The 22,951-nt window shown below is 48.3% G+C and overlaps 1 protein-coding gene across 2 annotated transcripts; it reads left to right on the forward strand.

The window, feature by feature from the left end:
- Positions 1-149: 149 nt before the first annotated feature.
- PRPF3 (pre-mRNA processing factor 3) lies at positions 150-21,175 on the forward strand. 2 transcript variants are annotated; one of them, XM_053278305.1, is made up of 16 exons: positions 150-301; positions 1,724-1,890; positions 3,152-3,282; positions 7,969-8,115; positions 10,145-10,228; positions 11,467-11,687; positions 12,251-12,563; positions 13,567-13,733; positions 14,915-14,997; positions 15,764-15,907; positions 16,002-16,101; positions 16,672-16,785; positions 16,902-17,020; positions 18,745-18,828; positions 19,855-19,916; positions 20,402-21,175. In XM_053278305.1, the coding sequence occupies exons 2-16, from the start codon at positions 1,746-1,748 to the stop codon at positions 20,546-20,548; spliced, it is 2,061 nt and encodes a 686-aa protein (XP_053134280.1). In that variant the 5' UTR covers positions 150-301; positions 1,724-1,745; the 3' UTR covers positions 20,549-21,175. The 2 variants fall into 2 exon arrangements, with proteins under 2 accessions (XP_053134280.1, XP_053134279.1); XM_053278304.1 differs by lacking the exon at positions 150-301 and having other exon boundaries at positions 12,257-12,563.
- The last annotated feature ends 1,776 nt before the right edge of the window (positions 21,176-22,951 follow it).

The following is a 22,951-nucleotide window of genomic DNA, read 5'->3' on the forward strand; positions in this document are numbered from 1 at the left end:
AGTTGCAGTTCAACAGCGGCTGGAGAGAGCCAACGTTGCCGGGAGCTGCGTCTAGAGACCAAAGTGAGCCCGCAAGCAGGCTTCGAGCGCGCAAGTCTGCCACCCGAGCTTCTTCAGGGCGCCGCCGGAAGCCGCGCTTCCAAGCGGTCGCTCTAGGGAGGGAAAGTCTATGGGTACCGCCTCTTCCGCTTCCTCCCGTTCCCCTAGCTTCCGGTTCGCGCGCCGACGACGTTCCGTCTCCGTCAGTGGGAAGCTTCTGTGGCGGCGCGGCCTGGCTGAGGAGCGGGGGGCGGCCGGCCGGGTGAGGGGCCGAGGCGGGGCGGAGGGTGACGCCCGAGGCGCCGCAAGGGGGGACAGGCCAGGTCTGGCCTCGGGGCGGGGGTAAAGGAGGGGGAGTGGCCTTGGCCCTGGAGGGGGCTGAGAAGGGGCCCCGCCCCACCCCGCTTGAGCTGCCTGCCAGGGAGGGGGGAGACTCCCTCCCCAGCGTGGGCCAAGAGCTTGAGAAACCGCCCTCTTGGTTCCAGTCAAGGTGGTCCAGCTGTCCTGTTCCCCATGTTCGTAGCCCCCTTTGCTCCTCGAACCGCACCCCACCCCACCCCCAGGTTCTGGTATTTCAAGGTAGGCTGTCTCTGAACGTGGAGGTTCTGCTTAACTCTGACGTCGACCAGCAGCTAGGAGCAGAAGAGCTGGCCTTGCTGGACCAGGCCAAGGGGGAGGCCGGTCTAGTAGTCCAGCATTCCTGTTTCTCGCCTAGAGGTTTCCTGGAAGCCCACAAGCTCTAGAGTCCTCTGGGAAGCATTTTCCCAAATGCGGATAAAGGGCTTGAGAGAACACCTGCCTGTCTCCAGGCGAGGTGGTCCAGCTGTTCTATTCCATATGTTGCCTTCCCCCATGGAAGCCCCCCCACAGCAGGTTCATTACTGCCTTTGCTCCTTGACACACACCCACACTCCCAGTATCTGATACTCCAAGGTAGACTGTCTCAGAATATGGAGGTTTTACTTAACTTCCATGTCTACTGGCAGCTAGGAGCAGAAGTGCTGGCCTTGCTAGATCAGGCTAACGGGGAGGCCCATCTAGTCTGGCATTTCTGTTTCTGGACCAGAGGATTTTCTGTTTCTCACTTTTGGAAGTCTACAAGAAGCAGGGCATGTAGGAAACAGATCTTTCCTATGGTTTGTCTCTAGCATCTGGGTTTTGGAGGTGAATTGCCTCAAGATGTGGAAGTTCCACTTACCTATCATGTATAATAGCCATTGACGGGCCTTTCCTGCTCCATGAATTTCCTTAACCCCCGCCCCCCACAAAGCCATTTAAACTAGTGGTAGTGAGTGCCTTAACTAAGTTATAATGTATTAAATGGCCTAATAGCCAGTAGTTCAAATGAGTTCTGCATAAAGGAGATGCAGTAACGTCTGGCTTGAGCAGGGAAGAGAAGAGGATTTTCCCTAGCTCTTGCCATGGCTGCTTATTTGACAAAGGCAGGTTGATACAGTATGGGGTAGACACTGGAGAAAAAGGCAGGCCACAGACGGGGACAAGGATGAATTGCTTAGACTGCTTGTTTTGTTCACTACCTAGAGAGGTGATTTCAGGGAAAAATACATAGAGGGAGGCATTTCCTATTTAAAAGTAATGCCGCACACACTTTTAGTAAATCTGAGTACATCTGACCTTTGGAGACCTAACAGCAGCAAGTTGAAGGCAGGTCCTTTCCTTTCAGGCCTGATCATCTTTCCCTGAAGATGGCGCTCTCCAAGCGGGAGCTGGACGAGCTGAAACCATGGGTAGAGAAGACAGTGAAACGGGTCCTGGGCTTCTCAGAGCCCACAGTTGTCACCGCTGCACTGAACTGTGTTGGGAAGGGGATGGACAAGAAGAAAGCGGCAGGTAGGTTGTTATTGGTGTTGCTGAAGGGTGGATTAGGGAAAGATTTGTGCTTCCCAAAGATGTACCTGGATGGGGGGGAGCTGCGTATCGTCCATGCTGGCGTCATATTGGGAGGAGAGCTAGTCTTGTGGTAGTGAGCATGAATTGTCCTTGTTGCTAAGCAGGGTCTGCCTTGGTTTGCATTTGAATGGGAGACTACATGTGAGCACTGGAAGGGATTCCCCTAAGGGGATGGGGAGAGCATCTGAGCTCTCTTCCTGGCATCTCCAGGATAGGGCTGAGAGGCACTTCTACCTGTAACCTCGGAGAAGCCGCTGCCAGTCTGTAGACAATACAGAGCTAGATGGACCAAGGGTCTGACTTAATATAAGGTAGTCTCCAGTGTTTCCTCTAAGGTGTGCACATGTACACGTGCTCAAAAGTTTTTAAACTTGGCCAACCCCAAAATGCTGGGGCTTTGTGGTAAGGGCTTGGTACTTGGGGGAACTGAGTTCTATAAGAGCCCTGCTGGATCAGGCCCACAGCCCATCTAGTCCAGCATCCTCTTTCCTCTGGGAAGCCCACGACCAAAAGATGGAGGCATGGCCTCTCTCCTGCTATTGCTCCCCTGCAAATGGTATTCAGCCTGTCGCCATCCACACTAGTTGCCATTGAAAAATCTGTCCTCCATGAATTTGTCTAAGCCCCTGTTAGAGCCATCCAAGCTGGTGGCCATTGCCACATCCCGTGGCAGAGAATTCCATCAATTTAATTATGCACTGCATGAAAAAGTACTTCCTTCTCTCAGTTCTAAATTTTGTTGCAATCCATGTTTGTGGGGTAACCACTGAAAATAATCTCCCAGGTACCTTTCTTCCTCAGCCCTGCCTGGTGGTTGGTAAAGTTGAGAGAGAGCACCAGGTCCCCTCTGGAGATTGTGAAGCTGTCAAGGGGTCTCTCTTGGATGTGCTCAGGTCAAGCAGATGAGATGTTGCCGGGGCCCATTAGACCTTTTTTTTACATTTGAGGGCTTTTTGTCTGCAGCCAATGGGAATGGCCGGAGAAGGTAGGCTCTTTAGAGTGAGCCCTTTTTGAAGGGCAGCCAGTGTGGGGCAAGCATTTCCCTAAACAGAAACAGCCCTTCTCTTTGATTGTTGTTCAGGGTTGCCAGTGTTCATGGACAGCAGTCCTATCCCTGAGGCAGTGGGGGGATACAGTCTTCTCATTGTTCTCTCAGTGTGATGTGGTGGTCTAACCCATCCCTCTCTTCCCCCCCCCCCAGATCACCTCAAACCTTTCTTGGACGACTCCACTCTGCGGTTTGTTGACAAGCTCTTTGAAGCCGTTGAAGAGGGCCGAAGCTCCCGACACTCCAAGTCCAACAGTGACCGGAACCGAAAGCGGGAGTTGAAGGTGGGCTGTGCTCTTGATTTGGTTTCTGTGACTTTCTTATAAAGGCAGCAGAGCTTTAGAGGTTGCAGACAGAGTAGAGTCATTTTAAGTTCTCTTCTTCCAGAGAGGGTTGCCTAGAGATTCAGAAGAAAAGCTCTTTCTGAAAGAGAAGCGTGTGCTTGCCAGTGCTGCCTGCAACAGGAATTCCCAGATGAAGTTGACTACAACTCCCATCAACCCCAGTTGCAGTGGCCTTTGGCTTGGGATGATGGGAGCTGTAGTCAACAACATCTGGGAATCCCTGTTACAGGCAACACTGGTGTGCACACCGAATTGCTTTCTGTGTTTTTCCTGACTTTTGCTGCTTTATCCTCTGGGTTCTGAAATCTTAAGCTGCTGGAAAGCTTAGGGAGAGGGATCCACAAATGTAGGCTTAGCTCACTAGCCAGCTATTATTTGTGGTCGTCGCCAATCCCTTCTCTTCCCTCAGTTCCTTTTCTGGCACACAGGCAGAGAGCTTAGGAGACAAGTCGGTCTTCTGTCATTTGTACTGGGATTTGGAGAAGATAAGAAACTGCTCAGAAAGGATTCCTACCGTTGCTTACCTTGTCAAAAATGGCAGTGGAAATGAGACCTCTGGGGAGGAGATCTGTGTGGGGCTGGATGTCCTGCTTGCCAGAGGGCTAGGGCACTCAACGCTGGCTTGATGCCTGCTTAGGGAAACGATTAGCGCAAAATTAGTCTTCTCCTGTGCCTGTTAGTCGTCGTCGTGTGTGTTGTTTTTTGAAGCTTGTCGTGATTGGAAGTGGGATACTGGGCCTGCAAAAGGAAGGCTGCATCTTGGTGGGGATTCCCTACATTCTGGGTTTAGTGTCTGATCAGTGCAGTGAACGCATAGAAAGCTGGTGAAAATACAAGATGCTCTTTTTCAGCTAACATGGTCTTGCTGTGATGGTTCCACAGTTGCTGCAGTCTGTGGTGTGGACAGGAAGAGACTTGTGTGAGATGCTTGGAAGGAGAACCTGTTATGCGATAACCTAGAGAGGCTCTGTGAAAAAACCTCTGTAGCAGCTTCTCTTGGTTCCAATGTCCTGTTTGAGATAGGACCAGTGGTAGCTTGTAGCTATATTTCTTCTGCTCCTTTTTGCTCGGCAATGTCATCCTGGAATCCAAACCAGCTGATTTGAGAACTTTGAGTGAATGCCATTGTCTGCGGTTGGGATTATCTTGTATGTTTTTGTTTGCTGCACTTTTCTTTCATTGGGCTTGAGTTCTGCTAGAAGACCAGCCTGTGAAATGGAGCAAATCTATCCTCGCCTTCTGATGCTTTGCATAACAATAGAGTATTTTGCTCTCAAAGTTACTGAAGGGCTAGGATGTTTTGGTTCTTCCATGAAATTCTGTTTGCTGGCTTTTGGGGGTTCCTTTTCATATGTTCAGAGGTTTTTGCTTGTTTTCCCCCGTTCTTCTTGGTCCTATTCACTCTGTGTGCTATTTAGTGGTTGGTTTTTATCCTCCAAACTCAGAACTGGTGTCTCTGTCCACATACAAGGAGGAGCTGATACAGCTCCCACTATTCCTTGGTACACATCTTTAAAGTGCACTAGAGAAGTTCCCTTCTCAACTACACAGATTCCAGCTAACATCCATTATCTTAACAATCCTACACTGATCCCCATAATGGATTCAGCCTGACATTCTGTTCCTGGGACATCATCTCCCCTCTGCATTAAGTAAAGCAGCGGTTCTACATTGTGTCCTGGCAGAACAGAGATAATTTCTGTCTCATGGGGTTTGCAAAATACAGAGGTGGACGTACAATTAACCTTGCCGCTTCCCAGGAGGGCGAGGGGTGGGTAATCTTGTATTATTATTATTATTATTATTATTATTATTACATTTATGTCCCGCTCTTCCTCCAAGGAGCCCAGAGCGGTGTACTACATACTTGAGTTTCTCTTTCACAACAACACTGTGAAGTAGGTTAGGCTGAGAGAGAAGTGACTGGCCCAGAGTCACCCAGCTAGTTTTCATGGCTGAATGGGGATTTGAACTTGGGTCTCCCCGGTCCTAGGCCAGCACTCTAACCACTACACCACGCTGGCTCTCTTGTACAACCTAGTCTAAACTGGGCACAAACCCTGCTCACTGTACAGTTCTTGCAAGAGGAGAGCTGGTCTTGTGGTAGCAAGCATGACTTGTCCCCATAGCTAAGCAGGGTCCACCCTGGTTGCATACAAATAAGAGACTTGATGTGTGAGCACTGCAAGATATTCCCCTCAGGGGATGAAGCCGCTCTGGGAAGAGCAGAAGGTTTCAAGTTCCCTCCCTGGCTTCTCCAAGATAGGGCTGAGAGAGATTCCTGCCTGCAACATTGGAGAAGCCGCTGCCAGTCTGTGAAGACAATACTGAGCTAGATAGACCAATGGTCTGACTCAGTATATGGCAGCTTCCTATGTTCCTATGTTCTGCTCACTGAACAGTTGCAGTCGGTGTAGGGGCAGGATCTAGAGCTTGGTCACTTTGCTTTGTGGCTGGGTTGACTATAAAACCATGGGCCAAAAATTCCAGTCTGAATTCTGGTCTCTTAGTTGATCATCTGAGTAAAAGTCCTCACCTTTGTTAGTGGACCCTTTGGGGGCTATGTGGGCTATCCTGATATACTAGTTTGTCCACAAATATTGTCCACAAAGCCTGCCCTCAGGATTTTAATTATGAAAAATGTCATCTTAATAGCACACTGCTGGTTGAAATGCCATCACATTGCTGCATCGGAGAATAGCTCCCACTTTCTGAATTTCCCATCCAAGCGTCTGAGGTGCACCTAGGTAATTTGGGAGCCTGGACCTAAAGGCCCTTGGAAGCCCCTCCCTCCCCTGCAAATTAAGTTTCATCGTGCTCCGCCAGGCAACCACACCACCAACAAACTGAAGAGGATTTGGGGGCCCCAGGGGCTGTGGAGCCCTGGACTTCGGCCCCAAAGTCCAGGGGTGAGAGCGCCTCTGCCAAGCATTGATCCGTCCTGCATTTGCTTAGCACATTTTACGCATTTAATGCACAGATCAGACACTAAACCAAGAGGGTAGGGAATCCCCACCAAGATTCAACCTTCCTTTTGCAGGCCAAGAGACCCACTTCCAGTCACGGCAAGCTGGCAGGGGCAGGGGCGGGGGGCAACAAATGGGCACAGGAGAAGACTCATTTTGTGCTAATCATTTCCCTAAGAAAGCCAGCGTTGAGTGCCCCCAGCTCTCTGGCAAGCAGAACACCCAGCCCCACACAGATCTCCTCCCCAGAGGAGAAATGGCATTTCCCCTGCCGCTTTTTCACTTTTGGAATTACAACTTTAGGAATTACAGTGTCAGTATATTTTTCAGGATGGGAGAAACATCCATGTGCATCTGGTTGCCTGGTTATCCACAGACAGCATGTTGGTGGCTAAAATGTTTTCTGTCTGCAGGGAGGGAGGCTGTGGGAGGCTGATCCTCCATACCAAGGACTAGTCTAGGACTTCCATAAGACTGTTGGGGTGGAAAGTCTAAAAAATAGTCTAAATATAATAGTCATTAATACATTACCTTCTCTTTTGTTTGTGTGGGATGGGATGTATCTTTATTTTATTCATAAAGTAAAGTTGTGCCATTGAGTCGGTGTCGACTCCTGGCACCCACAGAGCCCTGTGGTTTTCTTTGGTAGAATACAGGAAGGGTTAGCCATTTCTATCTCCCGCGCAGTATGAGACGATGCCTTTCAGCATCTTCCTACATTACTGCTGTCCGATATAGGTGTTTCCCATAGTCTGGGAAACATACCGGTGGGAATTCAAACCGGCAACCTCTTGCCGGTTTGAGGTTGAGGTCATTTGGTGGCTGTTTTATTCATACTCAGAGTTTAATTTGTATGATTTGTATGTTATGTTGCTAGTCTCTGACCGAAATAAAGATTATCCCTCTCTCTAACCCTGGTGGGTTGAGAAGGAGCTGGTCTTGCAATATTGAGCTTGAATTGTCCCTTTGCTAAGCAGGGTCTGTCTTGACTTGCATTTGGATGGGTGAATGCTGTCTGCAGTAAGATATCGCCTTTAGTGCAGGGCTGTGCAGCTTTGGTCCTCCAGCTGCTGTTGGACTACAACTCCCATCATCCCCAACCAATGTTCCCTCTGAGGTGTGCGCATGCATGCACGTTTTTTGATATCTGCTCAACTAATTTTAGATCCTGCTCAGGTTGAATCGGGAAGGCCCCATTCTGAATACATGAACATGCACACTGTCTTGATATTGCCGCCCAGAACAAAACTGATTCCAAACACAGCTGGGGGAAAAATTAGAGGGAACACTGTCCTCAACCACAGGGGCCAATAGCCGGGGATGATGGGAGTTGTAGGCCAACCTCTGCAGGAGGACCAAAGTCGAGCAGCCCTGCTTGAGCGGGTGGGGCCATGGCACAGTGGTACCGCATCTGCAATGCATTCAGAAGGTCCAAGTTTCAGTGCCTGGCAGCATCTTTAGGTAGGACTGAGAGAGATTCCTGCCTGAAACCCTGGAGAGCCTCTGCCAGTCAGTGTTGACAGTCCTTAGCTAAATGAACCAATGGTCTGACTCGGTATAAGGCAGCTCCCTTTATTCCTATGTTGTTTGTGGGGGCGGATAAGGCATATAGGTGATGTTAGAAAAGCTTATCAAGCATTTTCCCGTTCTCTTCATTTAGGATGTGTTTGGAGATGACTCTGAAATTTCAAAGGAGTCCTCGGGCGTCAAGAAACGCCGCATCCCTCGCTTTGAAGAAGTGGAAGAGGAACCTGAGGTGATCCCTGGCCCACCCACCGAAAGTCCAGGAATGCTGACCAAACTGCAGGTGAGCTTGATAAGGAGAGCTTCTGCTCACCTGACCAGGGAGGAGAAGCACCAATGACATCTTGACATGCCGTTCTGTGACTTTGTAGGTCTGCAGTGATCAAATGTTTGAGAACTGGCTTTCCCCACAAACAGTCATTGCCTTTAGACAATCAGAAGCAAAACAGTGCTAGATATCTCCATTGCAAGGGCATCCTGGATTGTCCCCACAAGTTTTATGTACAAGGGTGTAGTCCTCACTTTTTGCTCTACAAGGAGGAGAGCTGGACTTGTGGTAGCAAGCAGGAATCGTCCTCTTTGCTAAGCAGGGTCTGTCCTGATTTGCATTTGACTGAGACACATGTGTGAGCACTGGAAGATCTTCCCCACAGGGGATGGAGCCGCTCTGGGAAGAGTAGAAGGTTCCACGTTCCCTCCCTGGCAGCATCTCCAAGATAGGGCTAAGAGAGACACCTGCCTGTATCCTTGGAGAAATCGCTGCCAGTCTGTGCAGACAATATTGAGTTAGATGAACCAATGGTCTATTTCAGTATATGGCAGCTGCCTATGTCCATGGAGATTTTAATGGCTTGATATTGTGGAAAATATTGGGGGAAAGCAATCTCCAGGAATAGCTTTGCTCAGAGAGCTAGATGGACCAATGGTCTGACTACCTATGTTCCTATGAGTGGTTATAGGTGTGGCAATTCCAGGATTCTCTTTCTTTTTCTAGCATCTTCCTAGCACTTCTTTTAAAACAATGGTTCTCCTTCTTGTAAGTCATTTGTGTGGGTGGGAAGGGGGCGGTGATTTACAACAACAAATATTTATATACTGCTTTTAAATAAAAGTGTCCAAAGCGGTTTACATAGAGAAACAGTAAATAAATAAGATGGCTCCCTGTCCCCAAAGGACTCACAATCTAAAAAGAAACATAAGATAGATGCTAGCAACAGCCACTGGAGGGATGGATAGTGCTGGGGGTGGGTAGGGCTAGTTGCTCTCCCCCTACTAAATAAAGAGAATCACCACATTAAAAAGGTGCCTCTTTGCCTAGTTAGTATTCACAAGGCCTCATTGCTGGCCTATGGAGAGAAGATGCTTGAAGAGAGAAGAATACTAGAGACAAACTGCCACTATATTCGGTCTCCGTACATGACCAAAAGCAGGAAGCTATGAGGCCACTGATCTCCCCATTCCCTGAAAACTGTTTTATCTGTGGTTAAAGCCTGAAATCAGGGGTTTTCAAGCAGCTGTTGTTGGACTACAACTTCCATCAACCATTCAGCCTTCAACCATTGTGACTGAGGATGATGGAGTTTGTAGTCCAGCGGCAAGGTTGGGCACCCTTGAGTTATGTTATGGGCAGACTTTGGAGGAGCTGCTTCTGTATTTTGTGTAGCATGGCTTACTTGCCATGGTGCCGTTAAACCGATTCTGGGTTTTGAGACATTTGTAAGCCCGCTTTCTGCTCCCTAAGGTGCTCAAAGAGAGCCAGCATGATGGTTGGAGTGTTGAACTAGGACTGGTTCGAATCCCTGCTTGGCTATGACACTCATTGGGTGACTCTGGGCCACTTTGGTTCTCTCTCTGCCTAACCTACCTCACAGGGTGGTTGTTGTGAGGATAAAAATAACCGTGTACTCTGGACTCCTTGGAGGGAGAGCAGGATATAAATGTGAAAATACATAAAATGCCATTAAAATAAGTGGGAAAATCAAAGGATGCTTGAAAATATCAGCATAGACAGAAATGACAAATAAACCACCCCGGTGAATGTGTGTTAAGATTTTGTTAAGGAGAAATAACTGTTGTTGTGTATATGTGACTAGGAGGCATTCAGGGCAGAAGATGAGGACTTGAGGGTGAAAAGAGACGGCGAGGCCCTTTCACCGAATGGCAGAATTGTACATCTGGGGTGGGAGGGAACAGGTCGTCTAGTCTAACGCAGCCTTGGCCACTGTTAGTCCAGGCTGAAAGGAAAGCATTCCATCCTAAGGTGCGAAGAAATCACGTCGGCTTAATATCCCACCCCCTTTCAATTTCTTCAGATCAAGCAAATGATGGAAGCAGCAACACGGCAAATTGAGGAGAGGAAAAAGCAGTTGAGTTTCATCACCCCTCCTGCACCTCAGGTATGGCCTCCAAAGTCAGCCTCCAAGGCCCTGGGGCGGGAGCCTTCCAGAGTGACGTCTAAACCCTTTAAAATTAATTTCCGTTAAAAGCCTGAGAAAGCAGGCGCGTCTTGAAGGTCTTCCTAAAAGCAATCAGAGATGGAGATGCTCTTATTTTGACAGGGAGCGTATTCCAAAGCCTCAGGGCAGCAACAGAGTAGGCGTGGTCCTGAGTCGCCACCAAACGAGCCAGTGGCAACTGTAACCAGACCTCCCCAGATGATCTTAATAGGTGCTGTATTCATAACAAAGAAGGCACTCACCCTCTTAAGGGTGACTCTCTCTTGGGTCTCTCTCACTCTCTTGGGTCACCCTGGACCCAAGATTATCCATCTCTAGGGGTATAGACCTTGTCAACCCCCCCCCCCCAGCCACCAGATAGTATTGACCACCCCAAGCTGTTCATGGACCAACTAATATGTCCAAGGCAGAGTTCCAAAAAGATGGTCCTAAGCAGTGTTCCCTGTAACGGAGATTCCCAGATGTTGTTGACTACAGTTCCCAGCTTCCCTAACTGCAGTGGCTTTGATTGGGAATTATGGGTGTTGCAGTCAACTGTTACAGGGAACACGGGTCCTAAACAGAGTCTTGCTCTTTTGCTTCCCATCTTATGGCAGCTTGTGTCTTCCTGTCCTTTGCTGCATCCAGTTCGCGAGAGCAGCGGGGCCTGATCTGCGGCTCTAGAGCCCACCTGCAGTTTTGGCAAATGGAGAGGAGAGCTGTTCCGGTGGTAGCAAGCATGACACGTCCCCTTAGCTAAGCATGGTCCACCCTGATTGCATATGAATGGGAGACTAGAAGTGTAAGCGCTGTAAGATATTCCCCTCAGGGGATGAAGCCGCTCTGGGAAGAGCAGAAGGTTCCCAGTTCCCTCCCTGGCAGCATCTCCAAGATAGGGCTGAGAGAGATTCCTGCCTGCAACCTTGGAGAAGCCGCTGCCAGTCTGTGAAGACCATACTGAGCGAGATAGACCCATGGTCTGACTCAGTATAGGGCAGCTTCCGATGTTCAGATGGGGAGTGTATTCTGACTTTTACCTTAAACTGAAGGTTTGTGGATTACTGGAAATTCAATATATATCCCACTTGATTCAACAGGGCTTGCTCCCAAGACCTGTTAGACCGATGGTCTGACTCAGTATATGGCAGCATCCTATGTTCCTCAGTGACTTCAGCCCCTCTCCTCTCCCCACTCCACAGCCCAAATCGCCAGCAGCTACCCAGCCTGAGCGCCTCCCCATCGGCAACACCATCCAGCCCTCCCAGGCCGCCACCTTCATGAACGATGCCATCGAGAAGGCGCGGAAGGCAGCTGAGCTGCAGGCCCGGATCCAGGCCCAGCTGGCCTTGAAACCCGGGCTCATTGGCAATGCCAACATGGTTGGCCTGGCCAACCTGCACGCCATGGGGATTGCACCGCCGTGAGTATTGGAGAGCGCTGCCAAGGGGTCTGCGCACGCCTAAGTGGTTGGGAGTCAGTAGACAGAGAGCTGGCCTTGTGGTCCCTTTTGCTAAGCGGGGTCTGCCCTGGTTTGCATTTGAATGGGAGGCTACATGTGAGCACTGCAAGATGTTCCCTGTAGGGGATGGGGCCGTAGCACCTGCATGCTCTTCTGCTGAGACAAGAGTTTGTTACGGGGTGGCTAACAAATAAAGTTTATTATTATTATTATTATTATGCAGAAGGTCCCAAGTTTCCTCCCTGGCAGCAACTCCAAGATAGGGCTGAGAGAGACTCCTGCCTGCAACCCTGGAGAAGTCGCTGCCAGTCTGTGTTGACAATACCGAGCTAGGTGGACCAATGGTCTGACTCGGTATCTGGCAGCTTCCTATGTTCCTATAAGACAGTTTGATATGTCTGCTCCCCACCCCACATGTAAAATCTCTGGGAATCAATAGTCTCCAAGCCTGTCTGTATCCAATGGGCTCAGCATGGTTTCCCAGAACTACGTTGTAACCAAGATTTTTCTTTTGGGGTGACCTGGCCCAGGAAAGTTGAGCTGAAGGACCAGACCAAGCCAACCCCGCTGATTCTGGATGAACAAGGCCGCACGGTGGATGCCACTGGCAAGGAGATCGAGCTGACGCACCGCATGCCGACCCTGAAGGCCAACATCCGGGCCGTGAAGCGGGAGCAGTTCAAGCAGCAGCTCAAGGAGAAGCCCTCCGAAGACATGGAGTCCAACACTTACTTCGACCCCCGGGTCTTCATCACCCCAGCCCAGCGGCCAAAGCGGACATTCAAGTTCCACGATAAGGGCAAATTTGAAAAAATTGCACAGAGGTTGCGGACGAAGGTATGGGCAAATGTGTTTGGATGAAAGTTCTCCAAAGAAACAGACACACCATATTTACCCAAATCTAAGACAAGAATTCTTTCCTGTTCAATATGGGGAGGTTATCTTAGATTCAGAGTTCTCTTTCTTTGGGGTAAATACAGGTATAACCTGTATTTCGCCTCGAACTTTTAAGGCATCATCTTACATTCAGAGCTGTCTTCTATTCAGGTAAATAAGGTAGGGAAAGGCAAACATCCCATTTAACCTTGAGGTGGAGCCATTGTTTACTGCTATTACCACTTAATGATTGTTTTTTAAAAAAAATCTGGGCAGGTTAGTCATGACTAGCACAAACAAGCCCCATTACTTTCAGTGGGCAGAATCCAGTCATGGCTAAGCACCATTGAAATCCATGAAGCAAATTAGTCAAGAGTAACTTCAAGTCCCATTGATTTCAATGGGACTCACTCATGACTAACACCGTCTGATTCCTGCTCATTGCATCCAAAAAGGAGTAGACATCGTACTCAATCCAAGACTTCATGCCTTATATTATTTAGCCTATTTAGGTGCCAGAACTGAGTAAAGGGTGCCCTGGTTCCTGAAATAAAGAGACTGCCCTCGGCTTTCTCTCCCACAGACTTAAAAAATTGAGATTGGGACAGATTCTGCCCAACATTCCCTCCTCCACAAATGCTCTTAAAACAATCCTCTTTGTTTAGGAGAAAAACACTTTTGAAACAATCTAAAGAAGACGTTGTCTTCCAGTTCCCAAACACTACCTTGTGTGGTCACCTGCTGGCATGTCTTGCTCACCGTGGGTGACCTGATCAGGGGCTCTTTAAGCCAGAAAGAGGTTCCTGTCGTAAAGGGGAGCCTTTGCCATCTTTGATGTGGTGGCATTTGTTGTTTTCTTACTCTGGCCTCCTGAAACCCCCCATCCAAGAGAACTGTATCTCCTACGGCAGTTTGCTTTGGAACGGTTGCATTGTTTCTTGAACATATCTTTTGCCGTCGCCAGGCCCAGTTAGAAAAACTCCAAGCTGAGATCTCTCAAGCTGCCAAGAAGACCGGAATTCACACCTCTACCAAACTGGCCCTGATCACTCCCAAAAAAGAGCTGAAAGAAGGGGACATCCCTGAGGTGGAGTGGTGGGACTCTTATATCATCCCCAATGGCTTTGATGTGTAAGTTCCTTTTTTAGAAAAAGGTTTCTACAGTTCTGGGTCAGAAACCTTTTCTTTGGGAATGGCTGGGAAGTACTAGTTCTGGGCTTGACAAGAACCAGCTGGCATTTTTGATTCCTGATTTTGTTTGTTTACTGCATCTATGTATGTTCTGTCAAAACACTCAGGGCAGTTTGGAATGGCGGCTAGATTAGGGTTGGGGAGACCTGGGTTCAAATCCCTACTCAGCCATCAAGCTCCCTGGGTGATCCTGGACGTGTCATACTGTCTTGACCTAACCTATTTCACAGGGTTGTTGTAAGCAGGGGGAGACTTTGTACACCACCCTGAGCAACCTGGAGAAAAGGCGGGATGCAAAATGTAATAATTTTAAAAGGCACACATTAAGTTTATACTTCTGTCGCGCTCCTCCTCGGGGTCGGGGTTGAGCACCTCCGCTAGGCCTCAGTGTTCTAGGTAGTCAGGTGCTCCTCTCAGGCACGACTTGTTGCATTCACAGTGCCCATAAGCAGTTGCTGCCCTGGCCCTTAGCCCGAGTCATCAGGCTCCTGCCAGGACGCGCACTGGGGCCCCCCATTACAGGCCGGCTGTCCTTTATATAATTATTGCGAGATCTCGGCCCGTAATCTCGCGAAAGCTCCCCATAATCTCACAAGGAGCTCCCTGGTTCTCGCAAGCCCTTGCTCCCAACAGGGAGCATCTTGTCGTTTTCCTGCAGGGGCCAGCGTCAGCCACCACAGGGGATGGAGCAGCAATGCCACCGCTCGTGGGGATAAGCCCCTTGCGGTGTCCCACTTCTCCCCATTCTCTGTCCCTTCTCCCCAAAACTTCTAAAACAAAAATTAAATTAAAAAATACACAAGAGCCTGACTGGATCAGGCCCAAAGCCTGTCTACAGCACTCTGTTTCCCACAGTGGCTCACAACCAGGAGATGAAGTCATGCCCCCTCTCCTGCCGTGACCCTCTGCATTCAGCAGGGGGTTGAAGACCTTCAGGGCCCCTTTCAACTTGAAAATCCGCTGATCCTCAGGCAGTGTTCTTACCTCAGACTGTTTGGTCCCCTGGGAACGGAAAACCAAACGATGGGTGCCAGCGATGCTCCAGCCCGAGTGAGGTTGGGGACGGGAGTGAGCTTTCTGAGGCAGGATCCGTGACCGAGCACGTTCTCTTCCCTCTGTAGGAAAGCCGCCGATTCGTTTAAAAGAGAGGACTACTTCGGCATCACAAACCTGGTGGAGCACCCGGCCCAGTTAAACCCCCCAGGTAAATATCCTGGCAGTGGTCCCTCCTGGGTGCTACTCTTAGCAGAGGAATCTTAGCTGGGGGGGGGAGCCTGTGGGCCCAGTGGAACCCCTCCGGAATGCAGCCTGGCAACCAGATCTCATGGTGGGCCAACCGGAAGTAGGGCAGCAAGAGGCCAGGCGCCTTTTCCTCCTGGCCCCCATCCACTGTCTGTCACTGGGCTAGAGCTGCCTGAGGCTCAAAGCTCCAGACTTCCACTGGCACTGTCTGCCTGAAGGAGCCGAATGCAACGCAAAACATGTAGCCTGTCAGCAGAGAGGGTGAGCTGGGAAAGGCTTTTTGAAATAAGAGGAGGTCATGGGTAGAGCACTGGATATTCCACACTAAGCCTTCGAGGTGTCTGCACCAAGCAGAGCCAACATCTGCAATGGTACAATTCTAGCAAATGGCTACTGGCTTTGTTACTGATTTAATTCATCTTGTTATTCAGCCAGGATTGGCTCTCAGCGGAACTTGCAGTTAAAATCCAGGCTAATTATATAATTTTGGAGTGTGGTGTTGGTGTGTGCATGGCGGTCACTTTTGGCTCCTGGCAATTGGAGACACAATGCGAGCTCAGCCTTCCAAAGCTGCACACGGGCCCAGATTTTATTTTATTATTTGGATAAGAAATGTAGGAAGGGGAAAGTGGAAAGGTGGGAGGGGGCTTTGCTGGGCATTGAAGCCGTGGGAAATCCTCCTCACCTCTGACTCTTTGCCACTACACTTGGCTGTGTTTTGCTCCCAGTGGACAGTGACATGCCAGTGACCCTGGGGGTCTACCTAACCAAGAAAGAGCAGAAAAAACTACGGCGTCAGACCCGACGGGAAGCCCAGAAGGAGCTGCAGGAGAAAGTGAGGCTCGGCCTTATGCCGCCCCCTGAACCAAAAGGTAGGAGTGTGGTTGCCGGCACTTAAAATAAAAAATGGAATGCCAAAAATGGAGGAGCACTTAAAAACGTGTCACTTTCCCCTCCCTGCCACAGTACGGATCTCGAACCTGATGCGTGTTCTGGGAACAGAAGCTGTTCAGGACCCAACCAAAGTAGAGGCCCACGTCCGGGCCCAGATGGCCAAGCGGCAGAAGTAAGTTCGCCTATGTATAGTCGCTGTTTATTAAAGGGGTTTTTATTGGTTTATTTAGCCTGATTGCCCCAAACTCGCATCTCTGGGCGGTTTACCATAAGACAACATGGACTGAAAACCAAGCTAAAACAATTTAAAAATATTATAGATCCTACACATCTAATTAAAAGCCTGGATGAATAAACCTAACCTCTTTTAAGTAAAAGTTAAGCATCCTGTATTTGGAACACACTAGGTGAGGCATTTCCTATCTGCCACAACTTTTCCAGCATATAGCTGGTTTTTACTTGGTATTTGATTATTCTGTGTGGTTTTATCACCAGGGAATAGCTGCTACTTCTGTGATTGATTTATTTTTTAATGGGTTTGTGGATGGAGTGAGAGCCACCTAATGGCGCAGCAGGGAAATGACTGGACTAGCAAGCCAGAGGTTGCTGATTTGAATCCCCACTGGTATGTTTCTCAGACTATGGGAAACACCTATATCTTTCACTGTCCTGCCCTGGGATCTTTGTGCTGAAGGGTAGATCATTAATGTGTATATATAAATGAAGATGTTGTTTCCTGCAGAGCTCATGAAGAGGCAAACGCAGCACGGAAGCTAACAGTGGAACAGAGGAAAGCAAAGAAGGTGAAAAAGCTGAAAGAAGACATTTCACAAGGGGTTCATGTAGCTGTTTATAGGTGAGTCTTCTCCAGGCCCAAAGTCCAGGCCTGTCTTCCATGCCCTGTTCCCTCACCTGCTTTACATGTACACTTCTCACCGTGTACTCTAACAGACTTCTCTTTCCTGCCCCCAGAGTCCGAAATCTAAGCAACCCAGCAAAGAAATTCAAAATTGAAGCCAATGCCGGCCAGCTTTACCTAACAGGAGTTGTGGTTTTACACAAAGATGTCAATGTGGTGGTGGTAGAAGGAGGTGAGTGACTGTCCTTAGTATTGGTCATGCGCTGAAACAAATCTCGAAAAGAGTAGCTTGCTGTGTTCTCAAAACCTGGATTTTCTGCAGATCCAGAACAGACAAAAAAAGGAATGAAATACCTTATTAACCTGAATACAAGACAACTCTGAATGCAAGACAAACCCCTTTAAAAATAGAGGTTATTTACTCAGAAGGAAGAGGACTCTGAATTTAAGATGACCCATTGATTTCTAACATGAAAGAACTTGGGGGAAAACTAGTCTTGCATTCACATAAATACAATATTGTTTCATACAACACAGAATTAACGCATGGAACTCATGGCAGCAGGATATTGCCATGGTGGTAGGATAAAGTTCTCAAGCTTTTATCTCCGGAGGTGTTTTATTGGCATTTCAGTTTGCCAAGACTGCACAGAATGGGATTCATAGGAAACAATTCAAATTCAGGTGAATTTGAATAGAAATCAAGTTTAATTCGAGAGAATTCAATTCGAGTTCAGGTGAATTTGAATTGATTCGAACAGTTAGAATCTCTTTGAATTCAAATTGATTCGGTCAGATTTCTCGCACATCCCTAGCACTCCTGGTAATGGGATCTAGTGCAGTCGAGGGTAGGATCACTTGGGACACATGTGGCAGCGGTGGCTGAAAGCCCCCACAGTGTCCTCTCTCCACTTTCCCGTGGCCTGGACCACTATTCTGGGCAGGGTGGACTAGTTGGACTCATCTGCCTTGGCAACTTCATGTGCAGGGTCCTAGCCATACTTTGTGGTATCCTAAGCAGAATGCTAAAATGGGCTTTTGTTATGGAGACAGTACCTTCCATCTACATGGTGCTTCATCAAGGAACAGAAGGCCAAACACAGGTCTCTGTCCTCAAGGAGCCTACACTCTCTAAAATGATTTATTTTGGCCTTCTGTTCCTTCATCTGCTTTTTGGACTGAGAATAAAAGTTGTTGAATGATTACGCCATTTTTCAGTGAAAAATTATCAAATATTATCAAATATAATATAAAGGAGATGGTTCCTCGTCCTCAAAGGTCTCACAAGCTAAAATTTGATTCAAGCTGGGGAACAGCAAATGGCCATTGGGAAGTTGCTATGCTGGAGGCGAATGAGGAGTGTTGCTCTCCCACCTACCCTGCTAAGTGGAAGCGAGACACCACTTTAAAAAGAGCCTCTTTGCCCAATTAGTCCGGGGATGATGCAGCCCTGAGAAACCATCTACGGAATCTCTCGGCGATCATCACTTCAGAACTGGAATGACTCCAGAAGATAATGGGTAGCAATATTGTAGGGTTTTGACTCTCATGCTTAATGGAACTCTTATTTCCAGAGTTTCCCCATCCTGCTGAAATAAGAGCCTCCCCATCTCTGGCAACTTTTAAAAAGTCTTTAAAGGTGCATCTCTTCACCCAGGCTTTTAATTAAATACTGTTTGAATAGTTTTAACATTGTTTTAAAATTTTAAATTGTTGTAATGTGTTAACTTTTCTGTTGTCATTTGTTTTGTTGTAAACTGCCCAGAGTTTTGGGTGGTATAAACATATGTTAAACTATTTTAAACAGATAGTATATAGGTATGTGTTAGCCATTGAATGTTGAATGTGTGCAATGAATTATATCTGCATTCTCCCCCGCCCCCTTTTTCATGCTAGTTTTGTATGTTAATATATTGAGAGAAAATATAAAACTCCTTGTGATATGTCTCCCTCCAGGTCCTAAAGCACAGAAGAAGTTCAAACGGCTGATGCTACATCGAATAAAGTGGGATGAACAGACATCCAGTTCGAAGGGAGATGGTAAGGATGCGTGCTCCTTTTGTTGCTCTGCACATGGCGTGGAAATGTCTGTGGACTGCTCATCGCTCAAAGCAGCCAGCAACAAATCAAAATTCTATCAGTGATACTAGTGGTGGTGGGGAGGGATCAAATTGCAGACAGAATACACATGGAAGTTCAGTAGATGGTTCAGGGGCCGCTTGGAAAAGGGGGTTTCTGTAACTTTCCTGGAATGAATCCTAATGAGGATGTGGCCTTCTCTTAACCACATCAGGAACAACATTTGAGAGATCCTGTGGAATTCTGTCCCATAGGATGTAGTGATGGCCACCAGATTGGGTGGCTTCAAGCAGAGCGTAAACCAGTTCATGAAGGACTGCTCTATCAATGGCCACTAGCCTGGAAGGCTATAGGCTACCTCCAGGCTCAGAAGCAGGATGTGGTACTAATTGCAAGGCCAGGAAAATAGGGGACATGCCTTTCATCTCCTGCTTGAGGGCTTCCCAGAGGCATCTGGTGTGCCACTGCGAGAAACAGGATATGGAACTAGATGGGCCTTGGGCTTGATCCAGCAGGGCTATTCTTATGTAACCTTATCTTGGGAGAGGGGAGCTGGTCTTGTGGTAACAAGCATGACTTGTCCCACTTAGCTAAGCAGGGTCTGCCCTGGTTGTATATGAATGGGAGGCTAGAAATGTGAGCACTGGAAGATATTCCCCTCAGGGGATGGAGCCACTCTGGGAAGAGCAGAAGGTTCCCAGTTCCCTCCCTGGCAGCATCTCCAAGATAGGGCTGAGAGAGATTCCTGCCTGCAACCCTGGAGAAGCCGCTGCCAGTCCGTGTAGACAATACTGAGCTAGATGGACCAAGGGTCTGACTCGTTATATGGCAGATTCCTATGTTCCTAATCTCATTAATGTGTGTGCTCATACAGGGAGAGGTAGTCCTTTAAAAATACACAGTTTCTGGGCTGTGAGGTCTTTAAGATTTGAAATCCCTCTGACATTCTTAATCACAATTAAATGGTATATGCTTCCTTTTTTTTAGATGATGACGAATCTGATGAGGAGTCTGTGAAAAAGTCAAACAAATGTTCTCTAGTTTGGGATGTAAGTAACACTTCTGATTGAGTGGAGATCTCTAGCCTCACTTGTAGAACTACTTTTTCCTGTTTTCTAGCGGGGGTGGGGTAGGAATCACTTTTTTTAAAAAGTTCATGTAGTGTCATTGCTGGGCACGGTGTCTTACAAAGTTCCAGAGGACAGGCTGTTGCACCTGACGCTTGCAGCCTTTGATTCAGCACAGGGGAGAGGGACAGACAGGAGCAGATGGACGAATCAGTGCTTGTTTTAGTTACATGTGCTAGATCAGGGCTACACCGCTTCAACCTTCCTGCAGATGTTGGCCTACAGCTCCCATAATCCCTGGCGATTGGCCTCTGGGGCTGATGGGTGTTGTAGTCCAAACACAGCTGGAGGGCCGAAGTTGTGCAGCCCTGACTTAGATCAACTGGTTTAAGCTCCAGGCATCGACGTGCCCACAGCGCTGAACCAATGTGACTCCTGAACCCAGTGCTCTCACCTTTCCTTTCCAGGGCACAGCAAAAGAACGCAGCTTCGGCGAGATGAAATTCAAGCAATGCCCCACTGAAAACATGGCACGGGAGCACTTTAAGAAACACGGGGCAGAGCATTACTGGGACCTGGCTCTGAGCGAATCGGTGTTGGAATCCACAGACTGAAAGCGCCTCCAGGCCCCTTTGCCAACACTTTCCACGTTTGGGTTCTGAGAGCAAGAACTTGGCGGGAACCTGGAACTACAGGCCCCCTTCTCCCCCCTTTTCTCCCTTCAAGTTCCTCGCAGTCTGATGCATACAATTAAAAGAAATATTTTTCAAAAACCAAGCAAAACAACCCAAGGGTTTTTGGTTTTGGTATTTTTTGGACTGAAACCAGTCGTGGAGTTGATGTGTGCTCTTTAGCTTTCCTGTCATGCTCTCTGGAAAAGATTCAGCATTGAGGCTGTCGAAAAGCAGAGAAGGAAGCCACTTTCCCAGTCACACGCCTTGTCTTCCCAAACCCACCGGCCTCCTAAAAGGGACAGCCCTCCCCCTCCCCTTTTTTTGGCTTTTTCTTTTTCCAGTTCGTTAGGTTTGTTTGGACACTAGACAAGTCAGTAAGGCGCCTCCGTGATGGGAAGATGAAAAACGATAGGGGCAGAGGAGCAGTTCGGGATCGCAGACTCCAGCGGACACGAGGGAGCCATTCGCAGCATTGGAATTGTACAGCGGATTAGGAGCTGGGGATTTAGCCCACATCCTACATATACAGAATAAACTTTTTTTTTTTGTAAAAAGTTGAAAACAAAAGGAATGCTTCTTTTACCTGGGGGATTATGAATTATGGTCTGATCGTGGTAAGCCATGGTATGAGATGGGGCTTCAGGACCTGGCGTGGGTAAGAACGTAAGAGTCGCCGCGGTGGGTCAGACCAAGAAGGCCCATCCAAGACAGCTTTGTGTTTTCCCATGGTTGCTGGCAGGGCACAAAGGCAGTAGCTCCTTCCCACTTTTTGCAACCTCTGGCAGCTGCTCAGAGGTAGACTGCAGCTGAACATGGGGGTTCCACAGAGCCAAGATGGCATAGAACCTTTGCTAGGCCTATCTTGAGTGAGTCTGCCCAAACTTCTATTAAATCCCTCTAAGAAAGGAGCCATTGTCAATTGTTCTTTAGTCTGTACTGAGGAGAGCTGATCTTGTGGTAGCAAGCTTGAATTGTCCCCCTTTGCTAAGCATCTCTCCCTCTCCTTTCTTGTCCACACCAGGCAACATTCTTGCAGGGCTTCTTCAAGAGGTATTGCCCGACTTCTGTTTTCCCTTCTCATATCAGATGGTAGCCATGTGTGTGCCTTGCTTCCTGCCTACCACAAGGATAACTGCCGTGATAAATGAGCTGCCAACCCATGATGGGGATGACCCAAGTGGTACAAGCAGCAGGAGTTGGTGGCACGTTGGGAGCAAGAACAGGCGGGCCCAGATGTGCCCATGACAGTAGCTCCATTCAGACATCTGATGTCTGCACAGTTGTGTGTGTTTTTGTGTGTATGATTGTACCTGCGTTCATTTTACAAGTGAACCTGGGTCCAGGCCTCTCAAATGCATAGTACTGGCAGGAAGGATCCTGCTGTGCCATAATGTGTGAATGACTGTACACTCAAATGAGTGTTCAGCATAATGTCTGAATAGGGCTATAGTCAAGCCTACGCACCTGCTTTGTCTGTATTTTATGTATTTGTATTTTTACATTTATATTCCGCTCTTCCTCCAAGGAGCCCATGGCTACGTTTATCTTCATAACCCTGTAAGGTACGTTAGGCTGAGAGATATGGCCCAGAGTCACCCAGTGAGTTTCATGGCTGTATGGGGATTTGAACTCAGGTTTCCCAAGTCCTGGTCCAACACTCTGACCACGATGCTATGCTGGCTCTCTGCCCCTCAGGCAGTGCTGTCTGGTCTGCAGCAGATTTAGAAGCAAAGCCACTTTGCAACGGAGGAGAATTGCACATCCCCACTGTACTTGGCACGCACTCCTGGTATTTTTTTGTACCCATTGTGGTAGAACTCTCTCCCTGTTTTGCTTTGGGATGAGATTCTAGAACAATGTCTTTTTAAAGGTGGTTCACTTGCTCGTTTGTGCTTGTGGGGGGTTCAGATCCTGGCCTCCTGCTCTGACTCTGTAGAAGTTCGATCTCTGATTGGTACAGTCTGCCTTGGAAGGTGTGTGTGTGGATGGCCACCATGCATGGCCACACTTCATGCAAGTGTGTGTGCATGGCCACCAAGGCACCTTCTCATTGGACGTATTGTGGCTGGCGGGGATTATTTTGGGATAAGTCCAGGTGGCCCTATTTATTTGCGGGGGTTCTGTTCCCGCCAATTTCAGTGGATAACGAAACCGCAGCCGGGGGGTTATGTTCCTTGAACTTAAAAAACTGCTTAAATAGCAGGGAGGGGGCAGAAATAAGGGTAGAAAAGCATAGTACCTTGGTCTCCAGGAATGCCCCCCAACTTCTTTTGTTTTAATTTAAACACAAACACACACACACACGGCTCTGTGCTTCAAAATGGTGGCCAAAAGTGGCACTGG

The sequence above is a fragment of the Hemicordylus capensis genome, chromosome 14, assembly GCF_027244095.1.
Source record: "Hemicordylus capensis ecotype Gifberg chromosome 14, rHemCap1.1.pri, whole genome shotgun sequence".
NCBI lineage: Eukaryota > Metazoa > Chordata > Lepidosauria > Squamata > Cordylidae > Hemicordylus > Hemicordylus capensis.

Coding starts and splice junctions, on each gene's coding strand:
- PRPF3 (XM_053278305.1), top strand. CDS start 1,746: ATGGCGCTCTCCAAGCGGGAGCTGGACGAGCTGAAACCATGGGTAGAG. Junction 10,229..11,466: donor TCACCCCTCCTGCACCTCAG/GTATGGCCTCCA, acceptor CCCACTCCACAG/CCCAAATCGCCAGCAGCTAC. Junction 16,786..16,901: donor GTTCATGTAGCTGTTTATAG/GTGAGTCTTCTC, acceptor TCCTGCCCCCAG/AGTCCGAAATCTAAGCAACC.